Source organism: Trachurus trachurus, assembly GCF_905171665.1.
Source record: "Trachurus trachurus genome assembly, chromosome: 9".
NCBI lineage: Eukaryota > Metazoa > Chordata > Actinopteri > Carangiformes > Carangidae > Trachurus > Trachurus trachurus.
In genome coordinates, this window is record NC_139895.1 from 28,676,709 (window position 1) to 28,695,869 (window position 19,161).

The following is a 19,161-nucleotide window of genomic DNA, read 5'->3' on the forward strand; positions in this document are numbered from 1 at the left end:
ACTTCCTGTCAGCGTATGGAGTTAGCAGTCCCCGCCCTCGTCATGGATCTATTGGTCCTCGTCCCTACGTCACCACATTCACGCGCATCCCTTGGCTGCACACACAGAGAGGACCGCCCCTTTATGCCGTTCTCTCTCCTCATTGGATAAAGGTTGTAGGATACAAGGAAAGTTTTCTCCTCGGCTTACAGCAGAGCAGAGTGACTGACAGACCCGTGTTTCGGACCAAACACTCTATATGTATGGCGGCAGTGGCTCAGGTGGTAGAGCGGGTCGTCCAATGATCAGAGGGTTGGTGGTTCGAATCCCGCTCCGTCCCGGTTGCTGCCGTAGTGTCCTTGGGCAAGACACCTTACCCACCTTGCTCCTGATGGGTCGTGGTTCGCGCCTTGCATGGCAGCTTCCGCCATCTGTGTGTGTGAATGGGTGAATGTGATGTACTGTAAAGCGCTTTGGGTTTAGTTCAGATGGAAAAGCGCTATATAAAATACAGACCATTTATATAAGTGATTGCTGCCGTGAGATATAACTATTTAAGACTTATATTAACACAAACATTCCGCTTACTTCTGCTTTAATACCTTATTAACGGGTTGTCACTAATCTGTAAAACAGAGCTATAAACCAGCCAATATAATCTTTGTAAGCGCTGAAGTAGGCCTAGTCCACTTATTCTGTGTGATCACCAGATGTGACATTTCCCCACGGTGGCCCTGAAGGCCAAATCACAATGGCAAATCAGACATTTCACAAAATACAAAAACATTTCAGAACACAACAACATTTCCGAAAACACAACGACAATTTCACAAAACCAGCCCAGTCTCTTCACTCCTGGCATCCACACTTGTGCTACACAGTGTTGGTTAGCTCCACTTTGTTTTTCTTGATTGACTTCTATCCAATCACAAGAAGTATTGTCCCTACCCGTAATCTGAAATGTTGTTGTGTTTTGTGAAATGTCATGTTTTGTGAAATGCATTGTGTTTTGTGAAATGCATTGTGTTTTCTGATTTGCCGTTGTGATTTGGCCTTCAGGGCCACCGTAGGGGGTTTCCTGATGTTCCAGCTCATCATTTTTCTCCAGGTGACCGCCTGCACGTGATGTTGTAAGCCGATACATTAGCAGAATGAAACCCAGTCCAGCCTGTTGACTCTGTCCTCACACATCATCAGCCTGTAACAGATCCAAGTCCACTTGTTTTCTCTCTGGCTGTTCCTCTCACTCCACCCCACCCCCTCCGTTTCTCTTACTCTGTGTGTGTGTGTAGGTGCGTGTGCGTGTGTGCGCGCATTCCATCGCATCCAGCGGAGTGGCAGTCGGAGGTTGAGGGTCCGCGCAGAGAGGACACGCTCAGCAGAGAGCAGCCATCAGTGCCGCCGCAACAACACGAGAAATCATGCAGGTAAGACACACATCAGCCCCGTGTCCGCCGTGCGTCCTTCACTAACACCTCACACTTGACTGATGATTCTCTGCAGGTGGGAAAAAACAAACAAAAGAGCGTTGAAGTTAAAATATCAGCGTGGATGTGCCAGTCAGGCAACTTGTGGCTACATAGGTGTTGTTCTGATTTTCCTCCACGAACCTCCGCGGCTCATTCGCTCCCACTTTTTGCCCTACAGAAGAGCAGCTGAGTTTGGGAGTGAAGTTATGTAATTGCCGCCGTGCTGGAGGCTGGGGGCAGGGGGATGGAGGATGGAGGAGTGGAGGCTGGGGGCTGGAGGCTGTCGGTAGAGGGGGAGCTCCTCTTTGGGCGCGCAGCAGTAATCCTGCATGCGGCTTCCAGCAAGTGTCACTTGGCATCACGTCTACTGCGCGACTCTTCTGCCTCTCGCTCCGCCAGTTGCTTTTTTAAAGCGAGTGTGTTTTCCTCTGTGTGGTTTGTATTGTGATGGAGAGACCACCTCGTGTGGAACCAAGCGAGTTTACGCGTGACTTTGTAGTCTGGGTTAAAATCCACTCGGTCTGCCACTAATCCTCAATTCTTGGAAGAGGAGAGAGAGATTGTGTTTGTAATTCTGTGCTTGTTCTTGCTTGTTGATGAATCAATTTTAGCAGGTCGGTCTTCTGCAACAAGCCCCCTCCCGGTATACATCCGAGCTAATATAGCCTACTATTTAGTGGAAGCTCAGCCTCCCCAAAGTCACTTTGAACACCTTGCAAAGGCAAAGCTCATTAATATGTCCACAATGATCTGCTCCTGGCTGTGTTCCCCCCTCTGTGCATGTTTCTCACGCTGCGCTGCGAAACAACAAAACCTGTTACTGTTGCTGAATTCATTCTCAGACACTTGTGAGTGTGTGGATGCAAGCAGAAGATGACTGACAGGAGAAATATTGATATTTAGGGTCGTGCTAGACTAGAACAAATGGTGTGTTCCTGCACACACTCACCTACGGATGCACACAAACATCTGACAGCTGCATGAACACACACAGGACTCAGGTTTGAGGTTTAGAGTTACAGGCAGGATGAGGCAGAGCTTCTCTACACACTAAAAACTGTTGGGTTGAAAAATAACCCAACCTTAACCCAACTGCTGATCAACATAGGGACAGAACACGCGCTGGGTTGTTTCGACCCAAGTGCTGGGTTCCCCCGTTTAACCCAGAAAGTTGGGTTGTTCATTTGACCCAACTAGTGAGTTAAATTAACTCTATTGCTGGGTTAAAATGACCCATGTGCTGGGTTATATCCTGCCCCATTGCCCTGCTACTTTTACTTTTTTAATTGATAATATTAATAATAAATATTATAAATAATTGATAATCAGATTATATTATATGACTATCTAATATTAATACAAAATATATTATAATCATTATTGTTGCTGTTGTAATTTCCCATAATCATACAAACACACACCATACACACATAGGCCACTGTTAACTTAAATTTATTGGCAGTTTAACAAATTTTACACCAGCACAGGTGCACAGGCTGAATGAACACAAATAGGTAACAATGCTCAGTTTGCAGGTTCTCTCTCACACACACAGATCTTGCAGTAGTGGGTCTGAAGACTTGTCCTCCTCTCCTGTAGATGGATGGAGGAAGCAGAGCTGGCAGGACCTTCAGCACCCTCTCACCTTTAACAACTAAACAAAAGACAAAAGAAAATGCACAAGTTCAATTAACATGAAATAGTTTCTATAACAATTGATATTTCTCAAACAGTAGTTGTTTGACTGGAATACCTGGTAAAAGGAAAATACACACTCCACTCGCTTTTTACACAGCTTGTGCAGCAACACAGCTACGCTGCACGCATTGTCGCTCCCGAGTCAAATTGTTAAGACTAAAAAGTTCAGTGATTGTTTCTCTAACGTAATTTGATATCAGGGCGTTCAGGATGTTTTACTCCGTGAGCCGAATTATCTGTAGCCGTATCCCCCTCTCCCACACCCGATGCTTAAAAGCAGTAAAAGCACGACTGAATCAGTTTCGTGTTAAAAACCAGTGTTCACTTGACGCTGTTTGGCGGACACAGACAGGCCGTCTGCAGGGCTGGAGCCGAGCTGCTGCTAACCACTGCTCAGCTTGTTTCTCTGATAGCCTCAGAGCCACACGCTCGAGGGGTTTTTAACGTGAGCCGAATTATCCGCAGAGGTCTCCTCTTCTCCACAACACACAGACCCGGTGATTAACACCCGATAAAACGGGAAATAACGCAGTTTGAAGTGAAAACTCACCGTTTCTCCAACGCCGTTCGGCAGACAGCTGGGCTTCACGGAGGGGCTGCGAGTCTCCTGTTTGTCTCTCTGGTAAAAAAAAAAAAAAAAAAAAAAAAGAAGAAGAAGAAAAAACACTGATTAAAACATAAATAATAATGATAACAATACAGTAATGTTGATAAAGTACAGTCGGTTTAAAACGTTGTGTCCTCCCTCTTAAAGTAATGTTAACGTTACCTTGATTGATCACCCTCAGTTAACCGTTACTCCTGGGTTTAACGGCTCTGCTGGAGCTCGTCAGCTCGTTAACTGTGGCTAGCCTTAGCTACTGCTAACGACAGCTAGCTGCCAGCTACTGTTACACAAATATGAAGATATAAAATGTCCAATGGCACATTACAGCCAGATGAACAATAAACCCGGAGACTACTGCATATTAAATTGCAAAATTCAAAAAGGCTAATGTTATAGAATTGTAAGTTGGCTAACGTTGGCTAGCATCTAGGAAAATCTAGCCTAACTTCCCAGAAAACAACAACAACATTAACCCCCCTTTTGATCCAAGAGTGTGAAATGATATTGAGATCATCATGCTATTACCACAACCGATCAAGACTATAGGAAAATTATTATTTATATTAACCTACCAGAAAATCCTGATGTGTCTGGTCCAACTGCTCACAGAAAGATCCAGAAAGTTCGACAAAGGATGAGCGGGAAAATGAAGAATGACCCAGCAGTTGGGTCAAAGTAACCCAACCGGGTGTTCAGATAGAAATTAACCCTCACAACCCATTTACCCAGCATAAAACAACCCAACTGTGTGTTTACAGTACCCAAAACAACCCAGAATTTTGACCCAGCATGAATAACCCAGCAATGTGTTTACAGAAACAACCCAGCATTTTTTAGTGTGTAGGAGTGATGAGACTCATCATCATCAATCCTTCAGCCAGTCGCAGCAATCAATTGATCAATCACCCAAACATAATGAGATGGAGGGTTGAGGTCTCTGGGCATACACATGTCATGGATGCTTTTTGTTCTAGATGCGTGTGCACTTTTTTTTTCAGGTGTTCACATCTTTGACTCATGTTGTGTAACTACTGGATTCAGTCAGTGGCTTCAACAAACTGTTTTCATCATTCATTAATCAGTGAATTGCAGCGTGCAGCAGTGTTGAACAGAAAAAAAGGAGGAAATATTAACATTCAAGAATAAGTTACTCAGGTTGTCCACATAGTTTCCTCTCAACTGATCACTGCAGCTCTATCACCATTTTATATTTCAAATGATTAACAGAAAGAGTCCAAGGTGATGACTGGATTTTACAAACTGTCCTTACAAATGGAACAATATTCAATCCACTATCACAAAAGATCATGAGCAGCAGCACATTCTGACATTGAAGAAGCTGAAATTGAATATTGTCTTGCAAATTTGCTTTTCAAAAATGACAATGAACTAACGATCTCAATTTTCTACAGCTCCACTCCTGTGAATGTTAAATGTAAGTCAAACTTAACACTGGGAACAATATGTGAGGGAAAAATGTAGGAGAAAGGCCGACTGCTGCAGCAGCTCTCCTTCAGCATTTAGACCCCCCCTGCCCCCCATCCCCCTTTTCTCTGGCTATTGACATGCAGGTGTTGGAATTAAGTCACGCTGTGAGGAAACTGTGTGCTGATATTTTAGTGTGTGACTCACTTGAGTTTATTTTTTGCTGAAGAATGAGTGTATGAGCAGTCGGGGTTTGCAGTTGAAGTCATTTTCACTGAGATCAGAGTGGTGCCATCACCAAGAGTCTTAACATAGTTTTATACGCAGTAAAACAGTGTTATATGTCTGATTCATCATCAGCCTGAAACAACAGTCAGTGTGTTCCAGGAATGACTTTGTGTTTTTGTGAGGTCTTGAATTGACTTGATTTAGTGATCCCATTCCCTCCACCCCCACTCCTTATGACTGTTACCTCCTCACTGTGTCTTACTGTGTCTGCTTCCTGTGTCAGGAGCAGCCTGTGAAGTCAGAGGCGGGTTTTCATGCCACCACAGCGCATCTAACGACACCTCAGGACCATGTGGACTGAAGTGAACTGTAACATGTGGTTTCTGCTCCAAGTTTGTGACATTAAAGGAAGACTTCTCCTTTTCAGATCAAATAAAAAAGTTACATGGATGTAGTTTTGGTTGTACAGTATAAGTATGTTGTTTGCCCACCACTGAGCTCTGTACATGAAGTGGAGTGAAGCATATCAGAATCAGAGTCTCTTTATTGACATAGCTTTAACAACGAAACGGAGGTAGTGTGACCGATGTTGTTCTGTGACCTGCCCTGAGCGGGTTTTGAACCCGAGTCTTCTGCTAACCGTTTCGCCAAGAGGCCAATGGCCACTTGGCAAGTGGGTTAGCACATCTTTTATGGGTGAGTGAGTTTAACTTCAGTGCAGCTGACCACCGCATGCTGTCACTTCTCCTTACTGGTAGCCTGTGACTGTGACTATACCCGCGGACCCCTGTTACAGTAGCAGCTCTCGATTCAGTGCAGTTTAAAGTGCAAGTAAAAAGTATAAGTTCATATACCCATATATGTATATGGAGATGGATATGGAAATTCTTTAATACTGACAATCATAAAGAGCAGGAACTGTAATGATTGTCTCTGGTGTCTGAGTGGTTACAACGCAGCCCATATGGAGTCAATGAGCCCTGAAGCAGGAGATCACCTGCTCAGCTCCCAGTCCAGTCCGTCATGTAGGCTATTGCTTGTCAGTCTCCCATTGTCTCTCCCTGTTTCCTGCATTTCACTGTTACTCTCACTAACGGCTTAAAAACGCCCAAAACATATCATTTAAATGTAGCTTGAAAACATGGCTGATCACACTCAGCTCTTGTGTCCAGCATCCGTCCTATGAGTCTGGATGGAAATATCTTGTTCTGTTGGGAACAAGTATTGTTTCCTGTTGTTTGTTTTGGACTTGTTACTTTTTTTGGGTTTGAGATATTAATGTTTCATGGTGTCTGTTTTTCAGTGTGTGAGGTAGAGGTCGACCGATAGTGGATTTTTAAATTCCGATATAATAACGATAGTTTGGAGCAGGAAAAAGCCGATAGCCGATTAATCGGCCGATGATACCCCCCCCCCCCCCCCCCCCCCCCCCCACGAAAAAAAAAAAATATTAATTAATTTTTTTTAATTACATTTTTTTTTTTTTTAAATAATAACATATAGCTATTAGCTAGTGTAAAACTAAAGGATGTGGGACACTGAATCATCCCTGGACCCTGTGAGTGACGAACAGCCAAACTCCACGCTTGAGTTTGTTTACATCAGAACAGCTGTAGTGAGGACGTGACGCTGCAGGAGAGGAGACTGTAACTAAACAGGACGTTAGCTCGTGGTGTGGTTACGCCGTACATTAACAGGTGACTGTTTCACTACAATTAGCCTAGGCTACTGTGTGGAAAACCCATAGCCTGTAAAAAGAAAAACCACGCTGTAATGATCGTGATCGAGTTGCGGACGAGTGTGTTTGGCGCTGACGGGAGGAGAGAAAAAAGAGAGCGAGACGCACGTAGCGGCCGTGATATGACGACACCGTCCCCGCTGAGGAGGAACTCAGCTGTTATGGAACAGGACCTAAACCAAGTCGAGTAGAGCCCATAGAGCCCAACTTTGTAGTGTAAAGAGCCATTATTGTGCGTCTACCCCAACTCTGAAGCTGAAGCGGCGCTCTCTCTTCCTTCTTCCCGTCTTTCTCTAGCTGTCCTTTCAAAATAAAAGCACAAAAAGCCGGAGGGGAAAAAAAAAAAAAAAAACACTGACTCGTGAGCTGGTGGCGGTGAGATATTTAGCGTGGCAGCCGCCACCACATTATCTATGCAGGAACCCAGGCTGTATGATTAAGAGAAAATACTACAGTGTTTCTCATTAAATAACAAGAGAGTTTCGTTCCAGTCAGCCCCTCCACCTGCCGCCTCTCTCTTACTGCGGTCGCACCGCACCACACCTACCCTCACCTGGGTCACTTCTCCTCTGCTGCCGCTGCACATGCCCCGTCTCTCTCTCTCTCCCATGCTCTGTGTGTGTGTGAAGAGCAGCCCCGCCCCTCAGTGATCAGAGAGACAGAGAGCGGCAGGGAAGAAGCAGTTTATGGCGCTGTGGAAAAAACTGCAGCCATCGGCCACTATCGGAGCCAAGTTCCACTAATTCCGATAGTTTGTAAAACGTCCTATCGGCGCCGATTAATCGGCCAAAACGATTAATCGGTCGACCTCTAGTGTGAGGTTTAATTCGCCGTCACTGGGGGCTGCTGCTCCGGGACAACAGATGGAAATGAGCTTCTAGCTTCTGTATATCTGGCACTGTGCATTGTGTCTGTTAGATAAACAATAGAAATCAAATGAATAGATTAATTAATGCAGACATGGTCTGATGATGAGGCACAGAACATGTGTTAGCTGTTGCTGTGGTGATTGGTGAAACATGCTGATGTATAAATCAAACCCTGAGCTGTAGAGAGCGTCTCCCATTAACGTCTTGCTTCAGGCATAAAGAGAGAAGGATTTTTGATAGGATTTGCTGACAGTAATCAATTATCATGGATATGAATGCCATCCTTTAACTTCTTTTACATTTGCAGGACAGTTTTAGCAGCCTTTAAAATTCCTGTAGGTGAAGGATGGAACACCAGAGAGCAGAGAGCAGCTGTTTTATTGAACATGTTGTGTGAAAACTGACTCTTTTCTGTGATTGATTTTTTTCCTCTGTGAGTCTTCTAACTTAAACAACACAATACGTTGTTTGTCCGTGCCCTCTGGACTGTGTTTTACAATCCCAACCCGCTGCTGTTGTTCAGCAGGACGCCATATTTCACATGGTGTTTTAGTGTCTGTCGGAAAATAAACCAGTTTTATGACAGTGGTTTGGGGTCTTGGCCGTCATGGTTACAACGTTACTGACATGGAGCAACTGACTGTTGTCAAATTGTCTCTGTGACATCACAGGTCCTGCAGCTGCTGGAGGGACTCATTTGATCGACATGTATTTTGCTGGAACTGATTTTATCATTTCTTTTGGTAAATCAGCAGAATATTGAAATGCAGAAATGTTTATTATTTTTGTTATGTATCCAGCAGCTTCTCAAATGTGAAGACTAGTGTCACTAGTGATTGACATCAGAGTGACTTCTGGGTCTGCAGCCATCTACTTGAATTCAGTCATATAACCTTTTGCTCCTTCTCCGTCACCGTGTTCCTCCAAGAAATGTTGTCTGGCTTCGGCATCACAGTCCAGATTGTCCTCCTCTGGTTGCTTGATCCCTCTCTATCTTCAAGAACCTCCCAGACTCATCTTCTCTGGGACCTTTAACACCCTGACAACATGCCTATTTCTCACATACTGTGCTGTGCATCTCTTCACTTGCCTACTGGCACTAGTGAACATTCAGTGATTTGTGCTGAAGCCTGAGTTGTGTCACTGTGGATAAAAAGCATCAAATGAGTAAATATTACAGGAAACTGAATACCTTCAGTTTTGCATGACTCACCAACTATTTCCTTGGGCTACATGAAATTATAATTTTACTGTTTTTTCACTGTCACATTAGTGACATTTGATGGACAAAATAATTGATCAAGAAAATAAATCTTGTTTAATCAATATCTTCTACTAATGTAGTCATTTAATTCTACCATGTGTTCAGTTATTGGTTCTACCAGCAATAGTGATGGATGATATATCTGTTTATTACACGGCTCTATTGAATGCTGCTCTCTGATTGGTCCAGCGCTCCAATCGCTTCGCATCGAGGTTCCATACTTCCTGTCGGGGTTTATTTCTCCATAACAACCGACCAACTATACATTATTCCTTACATATTCCATATATTGAATATCTGTTGTATATCTGTTTATACACTGCTGAACACATCTGTAGTTGGAATATTGGGTTTTAGGGTGGAAGAGCCATCCCACAGTTTGTTATTGTGAGGGATTTGATTGAAACCCCTTCAGAACTGTGCTAAAGATTAAGACAGTGAGTGCAGGTTCAATGTGACTGTAAAGTCAACCTAAGTATTTTAGAGTGGACGTTTCCTTTAAGAGACTGATGTCTGAGTCTGATGCTGCAGTTTTTCCACAGAGCAGCGTGTCAATCAAAGCAGTCACACGCAGTCAACCTGCACAGATCAGTGATGCCACAGCAGACATGCTGACGGCAACACACGCACACACACACACACACACACACACACACACACACACACACACACACACACACACACACACACACACACACACACACACACACACACACACACACACACACACACACACACTGCATTGTGCAGCACCCGATACAGTGTCTGAGAGACCCACCTGTTCAATAGGTGGAGTGATTGGTTGATTTAGACTCATTAAATAATTTAGCAGGTCTGGTAACTGTATCCAAATGGGAATGGGCACTGCTCACTTCTGATCCAACATCAACACCAAACTCAGAGAGAAGAGCTTCTCTTCATAGCACTGCAGCAGAAAAACAAGGATGTAAAGACTTTGTAGCTTGTACATAAAACTGCCATTCTCGCTGAAATCCTCATTTTATCTCACAGTACTTTCATTTCCTCTGGATCTGGGCTTTCAAAATGAGGCATATTTATCATTGTAAATTAGCTCTGATATGGTAAAGACCAGTCCAAATGGAAAATTTCTTTTGTGAGTTAGTGTACATAAAGAAACACACACTCAGCGCTAACATGACTGTACTGAGCGAGGCACAATATTATCGACCCAGAGGGTGAAAATGCAGTGAGCTGAAGAGATGCTGCTGTAACATATCAATCACTGATCAATTAATGTTGTGATGTTCATACATGGTATCTTTATTATCTGTCAATATACCTACTGACGTGTACCAATAGGAATAACAGATGTGTTTGGCATGGGCTGGAGATAGATAGATGGAGAGAGAGGAGAGAGAGGAGAGAGAGAGATGATAATTGAAACATGGCTCCTCTGTTGCTTGGAGCCTCCCCAGAGTATTAATTCTTTCTCCACATGAAGGCTCACACATCAATATAAAACTCTTTCCACACACAAACACACACATGCACACACGCTCACACATACACACACAGCATGCAGTCCATATGGAGGTGCCATCCTCCCACAGACACACTGATTCACACTGACAGCCATACTGAGAGGCTCAAGCAGTCAGGACACAAATAGTATCAGCTCTGGACCATCAGCCTGCTCACATATTTTCTTCAGGATGCAAGAGCCGCACTAAGCACCGCCACATCGAAAAGAATATGTACTGTCATGAAGATATTCTCTATCCACTTACAGTTACGGCTGTGACTCTGTTATTTCATGCTACAATCTGAAAACAGAAGGCATCTCAGTTCCCAAGTCTGGCTCTCGAACCACCATGCAGCATCTGTGAAGACATTTTTCTGTTGACAAGTGACTCAACTTGTTTTTGTTTTACTTCTTCTCTTCTCCTTCAGCTGCACCCTAGTAGCTATGCCTAGTGTCTAATTGCTACAAATTATAACAGGAGCAAAGGAGGAAGTCAGATGAAAATTGTGTATGATTAAGTCCACACAGGTAGCTCTTTATAAAAAGCATAGGAATTATAGTCTATGCACTTATTGCTCATATATTTCTCTGTGCTCATTGTGTTGTTGTTAAGTTGTGGCGTTGTTTTTGTGTATCAGAATCAGAATCAGCTTTAATGGCCAAGTACACACACACAGACAAGGAATTTTACTTTGACTTTGGTTTTGCATTAGTCTCTGTATTTACATATAAAAATACCTACAGAACAAAGACAACAACTGAACAATAAGTTAAAGAATACAAGCATAGTTAAATAAAGTGGGTCAGGGGCCAGACTGTACTGTACAATAGTGGTGCAAATAGACAATGAGGTAGTGCCATGAAATAAAGATGTCCTCACAAACATAGAATAATTTAGCAAATCTTAGATATCTGAGTTTTAGTTCTTAGGTTTCTTCAAACTATTGGAAATTAATCAGAGTGATACTGGTTGGAAAATTGTGAATTCATTAATATGTCGTTATTATGTAATTATTAGTTCTGGCAACCGGCCTATGATTCAGGTAGTAATTATAGTGAGAGAAATGTGTTAAAGTTGTTAATTAACAAAAGAAGGAAGTCAGTTATAGAAAAGATAGAAATGTGTTTAAAGTCGCTGTCAAAAAAATCTGCCAAGACTTACAGGGCTTTTGATGGCAATAGAAAATGGTATGATGGACATTCACTCCCAGGTCATATAACATTAACCACTGGGCCAATTCCAATACATTACATGAGTGTTGTTAATTGGTAAATAAGTTGTTGTTTACTTCAGGAAAATGTGGCAGATGATAAGAATATGTTAGGTCATTAGAAAGAACCGACTGGTGACTGGTCAGTTTTGTCTGTTACAGAAAAGTTTATAGGTCTAAATACGTTGACCTTGCAACTTTATAACAGTAGTGAACATAGTTTGAGCAAATGTAAGCATACGCATAGGCCAAGTGCAAAGGCAGAGTTTTAAGAGACTATTACAAAATCTGAATGTGAAATGGATAAATAATGCTCAAAATGATATACCATGCTCTGGAATAAAAACAGGACCCCCCCCCCCCCCATAACAAGCAACCTAGTTTAATTCAGACTGAGAAAAAGTCTGTGAAAATATGATCTAATATTCTATACTGTATGTAGCAGAACATGAGAAGTAGACACACTGTATCTCCACCATGGCCTGGTATATGTTAATCACATCTAACTTATTAATGGCCACTCCCATCCACTAATAGGACATTGCACAACTACATCTCTCTCTCTCTCTCCTTCTCCCTTCTCCATCAGTGTTTCCATCTTTTCCATCCCACGTTGTCGCTAAAATTACATTCATGATGCCTCAGCTGCTCTAATTCTGTCAAAATTACTTCCATCTCAAATTGGCTTTATTGGCATGACCATCATGACCAAAAACAGTGTTGCTAAAGTAGGTTGTGCACGATTAGGAATATTTAAGACAGGGGAAACATAATAACAAAGGGTTACACAGACAAATAGTGGGCCTTTGGGGAAAATGTGGCCCTCCAACAAAAGTTTACAAAGTGAAAAATGGTGTCACACCCTGATTTATCATGAATAGAAGAGGCTTGTATACATCTAAATGAAGATGACCTCAAAACATGTAATTAGAGTCAAGAATTTGCATTAAGTTTACTTTTCCTCTGACTTTATTTGAGTTGGTCCAGACTGTGTGTGTGTGTGTGTTGGTACAGTGGGATAAAGAGCTCAAGTAATGAGGCTGGAGTTCACGCTTCATGTAAACCAACATGCAGTGAACGAACAACATGGGTGACTGATGTTTAATAATTTATGCCAGCGCATAGCGATGTTCACCGCGTCGCTGCTCTGTGTTTGCTTTGAGCGTTATGGGTATATGCTCTGCATTATGCGTGTGTGTGTGCTTCAGAGGCACACATTACAAGAGGGAAGTGCTGCCCCAGGACAAAGCCAGCTGAAGCGTTAAGAAGGAATAGAAGATAAAAAGTAGTTGAAATTGCATGTGCGTGCGTGTGTGTCCAGCAGTCCATGAATAAGAAAAGCTAATATAACGCTGAATGATCTTGTGTTTACATTGTGTCTGGCTGCATCTGTTTGTTTTGCGGCCTTCTCTTTCCATTCTGTGACTTCCACTGAAAAGCCCTACTGGAAACCATTGTTTTTTCTAATCTACTCCTCTGTGAGTCAGTCGGCGCTCAGCTCCGTCCCGACCTTTGTTCACGTTACTCTGTGCTGCTCCACTTCTGATATGTGGATAAATAGATGTTGGTATAATTGTTTCCGTCATCTCTTTCTATTCCGCTGTGTTGCCATTACATTTGAGCCGGTGTTTGTGTTGAGTGTAATGAGTGCGGATTTCCACTCTTCTCCTTCTTTTCTCGTCTTTGCTCTTTTTATCCGTCTATTGGTGTGGAAGATGTACAGAAATAGCCTGGCAGATGTGTTCGCCAGTAAAATGCTTTCATATCTTCATCTCCTCCGTCCTCCCACCCTCTATCCCTCCGTCCTCTGGCCGTCCTTTGCCCTTCTTCTCAGATAGGCCACAATTCATTATGGTAATTGACTTCAGTTCTTAAAGGAACACTTGTTCCCTCACATCTTTTTTCCTTTTCACTCCCCTCTCTATTTTTCCTTTCTCGTTCTCTCTCACTGTCTTTGAGTATACAGGATTTGCATGGTCAGACTCCTGTGGGATCAAATAGCCGTTTAAAATCCTGTGTGTGTGTGCGTGTTTGTGTGTGCGCGCTGCTCTCCTCCTCCCATCTCCCTCCTTTTCTCCTCCTCTTTTTCTCTCTGTCATCCTTTGCTTTCCTGTCCTCCCCACAGAGTAAACAGAGCCTCTGTTTGTTCTGTGTTCACCTCTTTCATCTTCCTCCCCACACTCGCTCCAGTGTACACATGCAAGTGTGTGCGTTTTCTGCACATTTGTGTATGTGTGTATGTGTTTATCATGCGCTCAGCGGCAGCAGCTTAATAGAGCTTCTGGAGAATCTGACGAGAGACATTCCTGCTCAATCAAATCACATCAGATCAAATTGATGTTTTCTGTAAAAGAAACTGAAATGATGCCAAAATATGATGGAGAGAAAGTGAAAAATATATTAGAGTAAAACATTTCAATGTCAAATTCTTCTCCAACAATGAAAGAAGATAAACACTGAATATAGATGAGTTGGTGGGGAATAGTCTGGCATAGTAAGAGTCATAATAACAAGTTGGAGGTGAATATGAAAATGAACAGAAACAGTCTTTTAATAAAATATATAATAAAATGAAACCTTATCTTAGATATTTCAAGATGTGATGGTGCTTGACTCAGAAATATTAAAGGAACCTCACCTGCGCCCTGATTTCTAAGAAAGCTGTTTCGTCTTTGACCGAGTGACGTCCTCACTGACCAACACAGATTAGAACATTTTGTAGATAAAGTCCAAATCAGCTGAGCTCCCTCCAAAACTAAAGATAGCTCCCTGTTGGTCTTTTCTCTGTTCCACTCAGCAGCAGCAGATTATGGGCTGATGCATCTGCAGCCAAACTCTTGTAATCCGTCCTCATTAAAAACGTTTCAACACCATATGCTGAGTGAAACGGCTACATGATGCTATCATTGGCTTATGCTACTGTGGGTGTGGGGTGCACAGTCAAACACAGGGATCCGAGAGCTGTTGCAACACTTTTCATTACTGTGGTAATTATTTTTTATTACAGTTTTTCTGAATTGCTAAAACATTCATTCTTGTTGTGTGAATCAGCTGCTCAGTTGTCTGAACTCATCCACTGAATGGAACAACCTTTTGACAAAACCATAAACTATCTTCAGCTAGTAAAACACTATTTGTAGACCTCAGTCATTCCTTTTTGCAAAACTGTAAACACAAGTCTCATGCAATAAAACAAAGTTGTCACTGTGATGCACTTAAGATGCATAATGGTAACAACAAAACATCTACACAAATAAAACACTTGTCATCCGTCAAACACGACTCATAAATGATCACACTTGTTTCTCATGATGTTAAAACCAATATAAACCACTTTAGAATGCAAGAAGACACCGAGTGGTCATTTCTGATGACATTCAGACTACTGTCATAGACCATGTCCTTGTGTATGACGTGACAATGAGGGAGTCAGGCCAAAGGGTCAAACCAAACATCAGTAGATTCTCTGTGTCCATAACCTGGAGATTTAGACAAGACAACAGTCTACTTTACTGTACTGTTTTATCAATGAAAGTTACTATATATACAGTATATGTGTGTGTGTGTGTGTGTGTGTGTATATATATATATATATATATATACAGTATATGAACATTATTGCCAGACTGCCATACTGGGTTGGGAGGACACCTCTGTTCACACCCCAGCAGGAGAACATTGTAGTTGAGATGGTCCATCAAAACGATGCCATTACACTATGTGAAGTGTAAATAGGACAAATGTAGCATGTGATGTTGATGAAGAGCTGTGGTCCGACCCAGCCCAAAGGCCAGGTGAAGCTCAATGACTGCGTGATCAACTAGTCTTTTGATTTTTCTACCCTTTACATTGCATTATCAATTTCAGGATGATGATGAAAATGATTTTTTTTCACAGTATCTATTACTATAGTTGATGTTTGATGAATGCAGAGTAAATGCTAAATCTGCAGAGTTGTGAAATCTGTTTTCCTTTACTTTTGGTGATGCAAAATGCATGTGCTATACCGTAATGTGATCAGCAAACATTTCTCCATGAGCTACCTGCCCTGAACACTGGGTTTTCCATAGTGTGTTGACTGCTCAGCAGTTTTTCTATTTTGACTGATTAGTGCAAGATCTGACAGATTCAGGTAAAACTATTTCGAGGCGATGGTATGGTTTTGCAAAAAGAATCAGAGGTTTTGTGAAAGTAGTGTGAGAAAAGAGTTTTGTGTTTACAATTCTGAGAAAAGGACAGAAGGATTCAAAAAATGTGTTTTAACAATTGTGAAAAACTGTAGTATGACAATGAAGACATTAAAGAAAACATTAGAAATCACAACTCTAGCTGTAAAATGGTAAGTGAACTATCCATGGCATCTACAACATGGCCATTTGTGCCAGTGTGTAAAGCACAGCTCAAAGAGAGAGGATGCTGATCCGACCAGTGGCTAAAATGGATGTGGACTTAGACAGAAGTGAGCTCGGATCAAGACTACATACGCTCCCAAATCTCTGACTGAACCGTCCAGCAGTCTTGTTGCATTATGGGAAATGTATGCATCAGTTTTTGACATGAAAAATAAAAGACAATGTCTCCTGCCCAGCTGTATGTGCTATTAACCAAGTGAAACAATATAATGGTAAGTAGTATTTTTCCAGAGTCAGCTGTGGTTTGGATCAGAACGGCCGTGGGACATAAAGGGAGTGGTTAATGAGATGTCCTGGGAGCGGGTCAGAGTCCTTGTGAGGGTCTGTGCTGGGACATGGGAGGACTGGACACCAGTAATTAAACAGTGAAGTGTGGCTACTGTGAGCTGCCACGTTACATAAACAGGCTCTGAGTGATTGTTGTACAGAAGAACAAGTTTCCTTGAAGAAAGTGTTTCAGTGGAGCAGGCATGAACTGTCCTCAGATAACAATAAACTCATAAAACACCACAGCAGTGAGCTGAACTCTTTCTGAACCTCTCTGAAATGTTCCTGAAACACCTCCAGATCGGAGGATAATCATATTTTCCCAGCACACACGTAATCTCCAGGTTAATTTGTTTGATTTCCATATCGACCTGAACTCTCCTCTCTCTCTCTCTCTCACTCTCTCTCTCTCTCTCCCTCTCTAAGGTGGATGGCAAGGTGGTTGACGGCAGCCTGCTGGGAGATGCCAACGGCGTGGAGCCAGCGCCGGGCCGGGTGAAGGATTCTGGAAAGTGGCAGAAGCCGCGGTTCTCTCGGAAAGCGCTGATGAAGTGCTGCCTGGTCAAATGGATCATCGCCAGCACACAGCCACAGGACAAAGGTGAGGGGTTGATGTGGAATGAGTGTGATTTGTAAGCGAGACTAACGATGTGGTGAACGCGCAACAAATGTGACTAACAGTATTAGAGTCGATGGTGGAATCGACTGGCCGGACCTCTCCCGGCCTCCTCAGGTCCCCGTGGGCCCCGCCGACTCGGTTGACCCCAGGGTCAAGTACCCAGAGATCATTTAGCTGCAAACACTCATTTATCAAATGTCTCTCCAGCCTCTGTTCACCATTTATATTCTCTACACACACCTGAAATTTTCCGCCTCTACGCCTCCAATCTGATCTTTTTTGCCCTCCACAAGCACACATACACATGCATAGTGGAAAACAACTAGGGAACTCAGTTTAATAAAGCCTACGATCAGCCCAGTGTAGCTGCTAGTGTTTAAACATGGGAGGAAAACGTGACTATGGGAAACAGGGGAGCAACAACAGTTTTACTATTTTGGTAAAGAGCTCCCGACAGGAGACAGTACTGGAAGACAAAACTAAAGATCTGGTAAAATCACATTAACAGCAGCATACAGCACACAGGTTGGATCCACCTCAAACTGTAGTTACAGTGGCATGCAAAAGTATGGGCACTCCTGGTCAAAATTTCAAAAAGGCATAAAGTTACAGATGACACATTCACTTTACATTATCATCACTTTACATTTATTATAATCATATATATATACAGTATATATAGAAAAGGAAAAGGGCCCTCAGCAAAGGTTTGGCCAGCCCCGCCTTTGGAAACTATCACAGTGTGTAAACAGTAAATATCTTGTCTGATACCTTGGTCAAAGTCATCTGAGAGCTCAAGTCTCCTGGGTTTCCCATTCTTTTGCAGGCTGCTGCTTTGTTTCCCCTTTTCACTCTGAAACTGCAGAAAACTAAAATAATACACTGATGATGCTTAAAATATTGCAAAAGTGTGTTTCATGTTTAACTTTATGTCTTTTGGAGATCATTTAATCTCCCACCTGATGAACTGTTCACATTAACAGACATTTTGACCAGGGGTGCCCACACTTTTGTATGCCACTGTATATGATTTTACTATATGTGTGTATACCTCTAATATACACACATATAGCTGTGCACTTGAGGAAGGTGTGTTCTATTTCTTGACTTGTCTTTATTTTCAATGATATAAGACTTTAGAATGACAGTGGCGGTGTTGAGCCGTCACCTAAGCTACACTCTTGTTCACTGTATTTTCCCCCTACTCCCAACTCCCTGTTAGTGTTTGAAAAGACTATTGACATTAGATAGTAATGAAAATGTCATTGTGCTGTAGGATCGTGTGTGATTGTTCACCATTTTTTACTCTTTGATTGGACAACAGGGAAAATTACATTTGACTCCCAAAAAATCATTAGCCTACGTTTTTTTTAACATCTCTTCCTTCAAAATGTCAAATTTTACTCCCTTGTTTCCCATTGTCCTTCTTCATTCCCACTGCACCTCCCCCCAGGTTCTAGCCAGTGTTTTAACGGTTCCTGACTCATAAAACACAAATACACATAATGGCACTTTTTTCAAAGGTGTTTTCCTGGATCCGTAAGAAGCTTGTGCTGGGCTCTAGTCCTGGTTTGTTGATGGACTTGGTCTCAGTGCTCCACCCAGTGGTGCAGCTGGGATTGTGCACAGTTAATCCCTGGCCTGCAGGGACACAGACTCAGAATGAAAGCTCTCCCTGTCTGCCAAGCTCCCAGCATTGTTACCCGCTGATGTATGCTTGTAATTATTTCCATCAGGTCACAGCTCTTACAAACGTTTACTTCAGTCTCTTTTCACATTTTGCTGATGTTCCATCACAAAAAAGGCTTTCTGTAGATACCTGCTGGAAGGCAGCGTGAACAGAGATGGATTAGTCATGTCTGGTTAAATAACTGGGGAGACTAGAGCCAGCT

General features: G+C 42.5%; 1 protein-coding gene across 1 annotated transcript in view; it reads left to right on the top strand.

Moving 5' to 3' along the window:
- Positions 1 to 1,367: 1,367 nt before the first annotated feature.
- Positions 1,368 to 19,161, top strand: part of kcnip3b (Kv channel interacting protein 3b, calsenilin) — a gene marked incomplete at both ends in the record, with an annotated part of 42,413 nt that continues 24,619 nt past the window's right edge. Inside the window, 2 exons of the mRNA XM_083979694.1 lie at positions 1,368 to 1,406; positions 17,077 to 17,251. Coding sequence (XP_083835820.1) covers positions 1,401 to 1,406; positions 17,077 to 17,251 — 181 coding nt within the window. The remainder of the gene's footprint in view (positions 1,407 to 17,076; positions 17,252 to 19,161) is intronic.